At 40.5% G+C, this 12,137-nt stretch overlaps 1 protein-coding gene across 1 annotated transcript in view; it reads right to left on the bottom strand.

Annotated features, from left to right (window-relative positions):
- Positions 1-8,314: 8,314 nt before the first annotated feature.
- The window catches only part of LOC120104191 (protein LOW PSII ACCUMULATION 2, chloroplastic), a 28,717-nt gene continuing 24,894 nt past the window's right edge, over positions 8,315-12,137 (bottom strand). The window contains exon 2 of the mRNA XM_039114820.1: positions 8,315-8,658. Coding sequence (XP_038970748.1) covers positions 8,519-8,658 — 140 coding nt within the window. The 3' untranslated portion in view covers positions 8,315-8,518. The remainder of the gene's footprint in view (positions 8,659-12,137) is intronic.

Below are 12,137 nucleotides of genomic sequence, written 5' to 3'. Positions count from 1 at the left end.
ATCTGAATTATTTTTTCGAGCTTCAAATCAAACAATCTAAGAAAGGGATCTTCATCAATCAAGCTAAATAATCAAGAAGATGCTAAAGAAGTTTGATATGGATGGAAACAAACCAATCAGCACACCCATAAGCTCATCATGCAAATTAGACAAAGATGAATCAGGTAAGTTAGTAGATCAAAAGCTGTATAGAGGTATGATAGGTTCATTATTATATCTTACAGCAAGTAGACCTGATATTATGTTTAGTGGATGCATGTGTGCTAGATATCAATCTAATCCTAAGGAATCACACCTAATTGTAGTTAAGAGAATTTTTAAATATCTAATAGGAACAAAAAACATAGGTCTATGGTACTCTAAAGAATCAAGCATAAACTTAATAGGATACACTGATTCTGACTTCGCTGGTTGTAAACTTGATAAAAAAAGCACCAGCAGGTCATGTCAATTCTTAGGAGAAAACTTAATCTCATGGTTTAGCAAGAAATAAAACTCGGTTGCACTATCTACGGTGGAAGCCGAATATGTTGCTGCCGGGAGTTGTTGTGCTCAAATTTTGTGGATCAAGCAACAACTTGAAGATTATGGCATTAAACAAGATAAGATTTCCATAAATTGTGATAATACAAGTGCCATAAATCTAACTAAAAATTCAATTCAGCACTCAAGAACTAAACATATTGAGATAAGACATCACTTCATAAGAGATCATGTGTTAAATGGTGAAGTGATGCTTGAATTTGTGTGTACTGATGATCAACTTGCTGACATCTTCACAAAACCCTTAAGTGAAGATCGTTTTTGTATTCTTAGAAGAGGATTAGGAGTGATTGATCCATTCGACTGATACTCCCCTATAATTCATTAATTTTGATGATTAGTTTATGTTGGATATTGGATTTCACCTCAGTGATCATCAAATCATTGCATAAATTCTAAGGATTTCTACATTTCTTACATTTTGAGCAGAATTGATTAAGACTCTAAGCGTGTGCCAGAGTTCGAGTCGACTCGAATAGATTTTAGAGTCGGCTCGTGAAGGAGTTGACTCGTGCATATTTAGGAGTCGACTCGCAACTTATCGGAGTCGACTCGAGGTCGAAAATCCGACTTTTAACCCTAAGCGAAATGTCTTTTTCTCCACTTCTATTTTCAGCCGCCACTGTTCAAAAGTCCTAGAGTCGTCTCCTACATCGTCCCCGACCCATTTTCGGCCCTTTTTCTCGTGTTTTCTCCCATTTTCTCTTGTCCTTCCCTCGGTTTTAGGTCAAAATGCTTAGGAAAGCCATTGTCCCGAGCCGGAAGAGACCTCTCACCGCGAGCAGCGCCGAGAGACGGTCCAAGGCACGGAACGAACCCGTGAGGCCAACACCTCCAGTTTCTTCTCCGCCTAGGCCGGTTCCCTCGCGTCCGTGCGCCGGGAGGGTTGTCTCTACCGGAAGGAAAGTCAACTTTGACTTCCTCTCCCGAGAAGGGTTCACCTTAGGGCATCGTCTTAGGGCCCAGGGCTTAGAGTACTTTTGTTCACTTGACCTCCCTACATACCCAGGGTTAGTTAGGAAATTTTACGAGACCGTCACACGGGGTGGCGGTGGTATCCAAGGGACTGTAGCAGATGTCCCTATTTTCATTTCGGAGGACTTCATTGCTCGAGTCCTCCATCTCTCCCAAGAGGGGATTGCTCCCACACATCCATCTGATAGGACTGAGGCCCTTACGGCCATCTTAGGGAGCCCACCTCAATCCCCTATAGAGGAGGTGTGTGCAAATCAGTTTTCAGCTTAAATGCGACTCCTCCTAAGTATCTTATCTAGGACTCTCTTTCCTGAGACCGGGAGGTTTGACTTCATTTCTGAGAGAGACCTAGGCTTTATGTTCCACATTCTACAGGACATCTCCCTGAACTTCCCCAAACTCATCTATAGATATATCTATGAACCCCTAGACAAACCTAGGTTGAGTCTCCCATATGGCATGCTTTTCATACTCATCTTTAGGGAGTTAGAAGTCCCTATCCCTGAGGGAGAACACTCTCGCTCCCTCAGATACACTGACCACCTGGGTGAGGGGACTCTCCACCGAATGGGTTTCCACAAGGTGGAGGGTGTCTGGGTTAGGAAAACATCCACACCATCTGACCCCACTACTCATCATTCCCCTAGCTCTGATCATGACCAGGACCACTACACAGCTCCTCCCACCTTTCCATCCACCTCTGGTCCCTCATTCCCAACTGAACCATCCACTTCAGCTGGACCATCTACAGCTCCACCACCTCAGCAGCCCCTAGAGGTCAGGATCAGCACTGAGCAGCTTCGGGAGCTGAGAGATGACATAGTGAGGGAGCTGAGAGGTGACATAGTGAGGGAGCTGAGAGGTTCACACAGTGCACCCTCCACTGACGTCATTCCCTCCACAGCAGCGGTGTCCATGATGATAGCAGACCTTAAGGAGGAAATGTCCAACATAAGGAGCCTAGTCCAGGGTCAATACTGGAGCCTTAGCGACATAAAGGAAGACACGAGGAAGATGCGAGACAGCATCAGAGAAGAGATGGGAAGCCAGAGTCAAGGTGCGGAAAGGCTTGCAAATGCCTTAATCCTCAAGCTTGACACTATTCAAGAGACTATGATCCAGCTAACTGAGATACAATCTAAGGCTACCTCTGAGATCATCGCACATCTAGGAAATGTATCTGAGGGGATAAGCTTGCTCATGCGACATACTAGACTGAGTACAGGAGCCACATCCTCCACTACTAAACGACCCTAGTGTATTTTTGTTTTTATGATGTATAGTCCCTTGAGGACTTTTCTGATATGTATTCATTTTTGTACTCAATCTTGACTTTAATACAATGAATAGAAATTTCCTTTCAAAAAAAAAACTGTGCAATTTGACTTGTTATCTCTTTCTGTGTTACGTGCCTTTTTGTCATGATGACAAAAAGAAGGAGAAAGTATGATGAATTGAAATATAAAGGGAATCACTAAACAAAAAAAAAATTCTTAAAGCAAAATGTAATTTGTTCTTAGTGGATTCGATACCTCGAGGCTCATGATCTCTCTGTTGGGGCTCCTCAAGTAATAATCTCCAGAATCTATTCAAGGAACATTCGGAGAGTAGTTGAACATACTCAAGAACAAATTGTCAGATTTTTCCTCTGAAAGTAAGAATTTAAGCTCAAAAGTTTCAAAACATTAAAAGAAAATTCAGAAAACTTAAACAAAATTGAATGCATATGTTGAGGGGGAGAATCTGAAATCTTAAGAAAACAAATTCATTAAACACATATAAGTCAAACAATTGATTGCATGATTTGAAGGCTTATATAATTCCAAATGAAAGGGGGAGCTTTAATTTCGGGATTTACTGATTCATACCTTTCAATTTTGGATAAATTAAATGACTAGACATTTGAATTCATTTCAAAACTTTACAATAAATCACCTCTTGGTTGAGCAATTCGCTTTACAAATACTCAATGTTTTGTCATCATCAAAAAGGGAGAGATTGTGGAGTGATTGATTATACCCCTATTTGATTTTGATGAGCTCAAAGCATTTGAGTATATTTCATGTTGTACTAATGAATTCAATCTAGTGTGTCAGGCGAATATATATGTGAATTTATCTTTAAGAGCATCGAGCCTTGGTTCAAAGTAATTTGGCTAAGTGTTGAACTCAATTGAGCCAAAGTCTGAAGCTCGAGTCGACTCCGAAAGATTGCGAGTCGACTCTAAGTGTTTCAGAGGGTCTGGCACAAGCTCGAGTCGACTCCGGTACACTACGAGTCGACTCCGACTGAGAACAGACAGAAGGACAGAAAGATGAATTTCAGACCCTGTCACCGAGTCGACCCCGAAGATTTCGAGTCGACTCTGATGCTTGCCGAGTCGACTCCCGACGGTTCCGAATCAACTCCAAAGGGTAACAGACAGTAAGACAGAACGATGGTTTTTAGACCCTGTTACCGAGTCGACTCCAGAAGGCTTCGAGTCGACTTCGATGTTTGACGAGTCGACTCTCTACAGATCCGAGTCGACTCCAAGGAGTAACAGACAGAAAGACAGAGAGGTGTTTTCTAGACCCTGTTACCGAGTCGACTCCAGAAGGATACGAGTCGACTCCAACGTTTGGCGAGTCGACTCCTAATCATGCAAGAGTCGACTCTCAGAGGAAAGCGGACTGAAAGGCAGAAAACCAAACTCAGTGAGCCTGTGAACGAGTCGACTCCGAGAATTCGAGAGTCGACCCCAAGCTAGCCGAGTCGACCCCAACAAAGTGCGAGTCGACTCCGAGGCAGCTCAGATCAACAGACACAGGATCGGTTTTTTGGGCTCTGATAGCCGAGTCGACTCCAAGAGGATCCGAGTCGACTCGAGAGAGAAATGCAGAAAAATAGATCTCTGGAATTCTGAGAACGAGCCGTTTCCAAAATGTCGAGTCATCTCTAGATCTTGGCGAGTCGACTCCAGGGTTGGACCGAGTCGACTCCAGGTTGGGACGGCACTTTAATTCAAATCCTGAACAGTGGGCGAGTCGTCTCCAGTAAAGCATGAGTCGACTCCAGCAACAGCCGAGTCGACTCCAGATCGAGCGAGTCGACTCTAACCCCAACGGATACATTGTCAGGAGGTGCAAACTGTGCAGAACGGCTACAAATCAGTGTCTAACGGCTATTTTTCAAAAGGGACTGTTTAAATAGCTAGAGTAAACAGTAGTAGACAATAAGAGAGTTACTCCATCTGTGCATTAAGGCATTTCCAACAACCAAGAGTCCATTGAGAGAAAAGACAAGCAAAAGAAGGAAGAAACGCATTCATTTCATTCCTAGAAGTTTTTCCTTCGCATTCAAGGCTCTTCTTCTGACATCAAATCTTCAGTGCACTCAAAGAGGAGACTCAGAGTTCGAGAAGCCCTTTCTTTCTCTTCCGAAATCTGTTTGAGGGCTTCTAACTTTACTCTACTCATATTGATTCATATTTGCTTTTTAAGAAGCTTTCCTTGTATCTTTTTCCAAACTGTTTTTCTTACTTGATTCAATCAGGGGATTGAATCAAGGGTTGTAACGTTTATTGGTGAGCCAAAGTTAAAACCAACGGTGTAAGGTGTTGATTGTGATCCCGGAAAAACAATCGGGTGGTTTTAGTCGGTGAGCTTGTGAAAACCAACCGAGTTCGTTGTGATCTCGCGAAAACAACAAGTTAGGTTGTGAACTTGTAAAACAACCGGCTGTAATCCAAGAGATTATAGTGAACTCCCAAGTGAAGCTTGGAGAGTGGACGTAGGAGCAAGGGTTGGCTCCAAACCACTATAAAATTTTCTTGTGTTTGCATTGGCTATTCGTCTCTTCCAATCTCCTCATCAAGTAGCTTAATTAACCTGCTTGCATTAGAATTAAATAATTACTCATCAAGTTTTAATTTGTCAATAATTAATCCAAACCCAATTCACCCCCCCCCCCCTTCCTGGGTTGTCTCCTTGGGCAACATGATTAGAAATCACAAATAATCAATTTGATTGATAATTAGTTAACCCGCTAAGAGTTAATGAGTTGAAGAAGAAATAATTGCAATTGGATTGTAATTTAATTTAATTAATTAGATTTAATTAATTGGACTTGATCACGAGTCCTACTTGGAGTAGGATTCTTGGAGTCTTAATTGGATTAGGATTTCAAATTAAATTAGAGTCCTACTTAGAGTTGGATTTCTAAAGTCCTAATTGGATTAGGACTAAAATTTTAGTAGTCCTAATTAGATTAGGAGTTCTTAATTCCTAATTAATTTTAATCTAATTAAACCAATGACTCCTAATTAGATTAGGATTTAAGAGTTCAATTGAGTCATGATTTAATAGAATCCTAATTGGATTAGGATTTGGAGGAAATTGAAATGGGTCCACTAATCCAATTTTGAATAGGATTGACCCATGCATTGGACCCAACCCTCTCCACTTAATTTGATTAAGTGGGGGCTGACCAAATGGGATAAGAGGGAGGGGCGTACGCCCGTCCCTTGGCTGAATGCGTGAGATAAAAGGAGGGGCGTATGCCCCTCCTCTTTTGATTTCAAAAGGGATAAAGATGAGCTCCTAAAATTTAGGAGCTCATCTCTATCCACACGCCATCAAAAATGGGGTTCAAAGGAGCTGCCGATTTGTGGTGTTTTTCTCTCCTTTCAGCCTTGAACCCCTCCTCCCCTCTTCTTCCTTTGAGCTGCAAGCAATAAGGGAAAAAGGAAGCTTTGGCGTGGCCTCCTTCCTCCATTTGATTCCAAAGCAAGGAAAAAGAAAAAGCTGCGAAAGGGCCTTTAGATCTTCTTCCTTGGCTTTTCCTTCTTCTTCCTTCTCTCAAGGCAATCAAGAGTTGATTCAAATGAGAAGATATCAGCCATCAAAAGTCTTCTCTACAAGGGAGCTAGCACCCCGGGGAGATTCAAAGACGCAGATCGATCCACTGCCTCGTGTGGATACCTATAGAGGCCGGACGTGTGTGCAGCTTCCATCAAACCTCCATCAAATCCACGAATATCAGATTTGCGGTGATTATCTACCCGCACAAGGTGAAGATCTGATCTTCCTAATGATTTAAAATGATTTAAAAGAATTTAATTCTAATCTATCTACGAACGATGTTTTAAAATAAGTTCATGCGATGAACGGGATCTCGCGCATGCCTTTCCGCTGCGCATTGAATTTTTCTAAATTTTCTACAGCGTGCGAGGGATCCTAACACTTTGGCTATCCAAAGGATGTCATTTTGTTATCACAACAATGAATAGAAATGACTTTGGCCTATACTTTTTTGCCTCATTCTGCTTGAGCTTGTGCGTGAGAATGTTTGTTGATCCACTAAAGTAGCATAGATCGGCTTTGCTCTCAATCATCCTAATCAACTCTTAGGTTAGAACTTTTGAGGCAATGTATGGACCCATCCTTAATAGATTGTAGGAGTCGTTCTCCCCATTCTCAACTATGCTTGGATGAAGATGAAGACTTGCACTCATTCAAGGAACATCCGAAGGATCGGCAAGCTCATTGACGGTTTTGCGGACCTTGCCCCCTACTCCGGACTTCACCTAGCTGGTACTTGAGACATTAAACTATTTTTAAAAAGGGCCTCATTTCTCGAGCCATTTAGACTCAAGAGTCCCGTTGCAGTCGGCGGAAGCTCATTGCAGTCGATGGGGGAATCTAGTTAAACCCTCATTGGTTTGAAAGTCATCATCTCTATCTAAGCCATCTTGATTTTGAGAGATTGGTTGGCTCACTAGGTCTTCAGCACTAGGGTCAATTCAGGATAAAAGTGTTGCCTCCTTAGGGCCCTAGTATGGTTCGCCCAAATTGTGCACCCGAGCTGCCAAGATCTTGATGGATTGGTTAGCTCACCAAACCTTCAATGTGAGGGCCAACTTAGGATAGAGGTGTTACCTCCTGAGGGCTATAGAATGGCTCACTTGACATGTGCACCCAGACCATTCCGACCTTGGAGAATCAGTTCGCTCACCAAGTCTTCAATGTGAGAGCTAGTCCAAGATAGAGGTGTTACATCTATGCGGCTATAGAATGGCTCGCCTAGCCTGTGCACCCAAAGGTTCTTTCATTGGTGGTTACTGAAAAGACTTGCCCAACTAGAATGACTTAGGTGTGCTTTCATTGTGGGTATTACAATCAATGGGTTTTTACGAACAACCCATTCTCCTACAGCTAATTGAAGAGTGAGTTTCCCAACCTAAAACACTCTTGACAACTTTTGGAAGAAATAAAGTTTCATTTATTGAGGCCAGATTTTTATAAGACATTTCTTATTGATAATACACTTAGAGATTGGCTAAATTCCATATCTGAAATACAGGTTTCCCATCAAGATATTACAGGCGATAAGTCCAAGGTGAACAACCTCTAATTGCTGGTATGGTCCTTCCCAATTAAGTTTAAGCTTGCATTGTTCTACTAGTTGGGCGACGTCGGTCCTTCGGAACACTAGATTTTCAGGCCAGAAGAACTTAACTTTCACACCAAACAGCAAATGGTGATGACCACTTCCCAATGAGTCATCCGGGTTGCTTAGTTATCATTAGCCTAATAAAGACTGATATTTTGAAAGATTTGCAAGAGAACAGGTTTTGTTGTTTCTTCTTCAAAATTTTCATGCTAGTTTTTTACTGGATCTTTGTCACAAGTTATCAAATTACAAGAAATTTAAGAAGTTCAAAAGCTTGGAAGTAGCTAGGCAAGGATTTTTGTCTCATTGCTGCATAGATCACTTGTTGACGTGGAGGGAAGCGTGGATAAAGATTCAGCCCTAATTTTGTCCATGTAAAAATGATATATTAATTTATGCCTTCAAATACTTGGTGCTAGTTTAAAATCTCACTTCATGCTAAGTGTAATTATTGATACAAGGATTGCCATCTCTAGAGAAACATGAACATTAAAATAAGCCCAAATGAATGAAGATATCTCGTTATGTTCCAAATGATACCACTCAGAGGTGCTGTCATTTGTGATACTTAATTCTTCATCTGTTCACCTTGCAAATATTTGAACACTCCATATGCAACTGTGCCACCCACAAACAAGAAGACGGTTGGAGTGAAGGAAGGATATAGATACTTCACGAAAAAATTATCCCATTCCTCTGGCAGGAAGCCTGCACATGCAGAAATCCTAGGGTTATGGAAAAGCAGTGCCATGTAAAAAATTTGAAAGTGTGAGAAAACTGAAACAAGGAATTCCCAAACCCATTTAATCTCCTTTCAACATTTTGGTGCATACTGTTCTAGTAACCTCAACAAAACGGCTAAGTTGGATGTTAGGTGGTGATTGCACAATGAGTTTTGCTATCTTAATCGTATCATTAGTTACTTCATGATAAAGAAAATTGCTAGAGATCACCCCCATATCATGCTCGGTTCATAGGTCCTATATGGAAATTGGTAATTGACAGAACAATATTTGGGATGCCGAGCAAAATCACCTACCTCCTAATGCACCATACCAATCCCTGACCGCCACAGCCAGTTAAACCGAGTGGTGATTTGGCAAGTGATCACTAGCAACAGTCCCATGATAAAGTAGGTGAATCCCCTTACCTATCAATTAGCCTTTTAATTATAATGGCAGGCTCATCTGTCACACGGTTGTCCAAAGACAGCAAATTAAGTGACAAATCTAGAGGGTTGACATCAAAACAAGAGCTGCTTGTGACATGTTTTCAGCTTTAATTGGATCATATGTCAAGCCATAGAGATTTCCTTATAGATAAAATGAAGCACATTAATTAAGGTCAAAACATTAATTATTAAAAATCATATTCCACCCAAGGATCACCAAAAATCATCCCACTTCTTTTAAACTTGCTGAAGTGAACGACCTAAAAGAAAGACTCGCATAGAGATCCTGTTTTAATCATATGCACAGTAGATACTAACATACTGCAACATCGGCAATGCCCATAATATTCCAGAGGACTAAGTACCTAATACAACAAACTATAATCAACCTATCTGGTAGGCATTTGTGATGCAAGAGATAGAGCCTTTTGCTTAAATTTCTTAATCCTTTATAACAGAGCTACTCATTAAAGACCTTTGCCAGTAGCTACCACCTCTATCTTTCACCTTGGTATTACAAACATCTCATGTCACCCAAATATTCAGAAGCAAATTCCATCTATCGGTTAGATTCCACTAATTAATGCTGGTGGGTATCATGTGAGATGAATAGAACTAAATCAAGATGAAATAATTTAATGATGCTGCGAATCTTATGAACCAAAACATGTCTGCATTATAATATTTGCCATCTTTTTTCTTTTCAAAAAAAAATGTCAATAACAAAAATACTCCCAATTTTTGTTAGCCTACTTTTGCCTGTATCTTTGAACATAAACATTGAAGAGAGACAATTAATGAGAGACCAATCCACCAGGAGGTCTTGATCAGGAGCATGAGACACAAAAAAGGACACAAAAAGGCCATTAACACGTTGTCTTGGCTTGTGGATTATTCCAACCAAGAGAGCGATTCATCAAGTAGAGACTTCACATCCATAAAAGGAACAACAGAGAGATTATCAACGCAAAACGTGTCCGTGCCATTATCCACGGCTCAGGTTGCTTGCTGATCAGAGGATTTTTCCAGCAGTAAGTCTTAGGACATGTCTTATGGTGTTAGAAAAGCAACAGAAATTTTTAGGGCCTGTTGGGCTGTTCAAAGATCTTATTGGTTAAGATCCGACTGACCTAATAGGATCTTCTGGCAGGGGTTTCTATATCGAAATACAATGAAATGTAGATGAGAGAAAGAGAAGTTGGAAGAGCCGATAACTAATCCCAATTAATGGAAACTGCTAGATGGGCAATTTACATTATCCCAGAAAAAAATAGGGATAATTTGTGATCAGGTGGGCTTCCTAACCACTTTCAATCCCACATAGTTTTAGACGAGAAGGTGGTACCATGACCTTATTGGACAATAACATCACCCGATGTCCAAAAAGGCCCTTAAGGTGCTTTGATGGGCATATCTATGTTCTCATTTATATTCCGTTTTTAATTCTTATTTAGAAAAGCTCCAGACGTCATAAGGACAGGTTCGAAATCTGTACTGGTACTCGTTTCAAATTGAAATTCTTTTGTGAACTCTAACTTGAATAAACATACAAAATCTAGGGGCTAGCTAGTAAATATAAAAAGTTGTTTGGTCAGCTGGTAAAATAATTTGGGAGTTATTTTGATTAAATGAAAGACAACGAAGAGTTTGTAACCATCGCCAATCCCCTCTCCCTCTATTTTTGAGATGATGGGTAAGGCCCCATCAAAGTTTATTGTGATTATAAATTGTTGCAAGATGAGACTTGTGGTAATGGGTACCCAAACCCCAGTGACTGTACCCACTGAATTAGTTGGCACCCTTAATTCTTCCCTTTTTCGAATTCTTCTCCGCAATAAACTTTCTCTAAATCCCTTTTCCTTTCTTAACTTCTTTTTTTTGTTAATAAAGACCCTTGATCTGAACAAGCTTCAACATATTTGAGTTGTTTTCAGCATTCTATTTCTTTGATCATTTACAAGTATTGAGATCCAGGATAAAATTAAAGTCAAAACCCAAACAGAACGTTAGAATCCTGTCACATACCTTCTTTTGGTATGCCCATTAAATATTGATTGGCCCACATATGTATTAAATTCAGCAAAAAAGTCCTATGTTGATTAGGATTAACTTTGAATCTTGAATAAGGCACAAACACTACAAGTTTTACTATTCAACTAGAGCAATTTGAAGATCCAAACTAGAGTATTGTCTCATATGGGAAACTCATTTAGTTGCATATTATTTATTTTATCATAGATTTTAGGTAGTTCATCAAGACAGAGTGAGTGAGAGGTAGTTCAAATCCATGAAAGGCTCCTATTAGATAAGGCCATAATAGACTAGCACATGTGATCTGAGAAAGGATGGAATCTCATTCGTGAAGAGATCGAAGTACATTGAACATTGTAATGCAAAAAAAGAAGGTAGCCTCAAATTAATATATTGATAACAAATAAGAATTCAAGGATAGATTGGTCACTTCTGAGGGACAACTAGAAACACTTTTGCATCTTTTTCCATTGTAAACAAATATTTGCCTTGCAGTGGTAGTTCTCTCGAGGCTTGGATTGAATAAGCTCCCAAACTGATTGATCACTTTTGCCCACAAGGCTGCTTTCATGGTTATGACAGTCGAAGACAAACTCAAAGGAGGCCTCTCTGCTAGAGCTAGCACAATGGTGACTAAGAGTGAAGGCAACCATAAGAAAAATTTGCATCATAGTGCTCCCCTCAAGCTATAAGCACTAAAAGAATGGCAGACTGGAGCAACAATTTCGAGACATGTTATAACATGCAATTGTTCACTATGGTTATCAACTCTGGAAGTTGTCTTAATGTGGTGTAAGTGGATGGCAGTTCGAATGCAATGGCTCACATATGAAGCCCAAGAAGGTCATGTGGGCCTAAAATGCCATCAAACATTACTAGAGGATTCATTGAGATGAAATGCATCATGCTACATGTGAAGGTGTGGCATGAATTGCTCTAAGCATGAATACTGCCAAACGAAGTACATATAAGCTCAAGACTTGCC

This window comes from Phoenix dactylifera, chromosome 17 (genome assembly GCF_009389715.1).
Source record: "Phoenix dactylifera cultivar Barhee BC4 chromosome 17, palm_55x_up_171113_PBpolish2nd_filt_p, whole genome shotgun sequence".
NCBI lineage: Eukaryota > Viridiplantae > Streptophyta > Magnoliopsida > Arecales > Arecaceae > Phoenix > Phoenix dactylifera.
The sequence above is the reverse complement of the archived record's forward strand: the minus strand, read 5'-3'. Positions and strand labels throughout refer to the sequence as shown.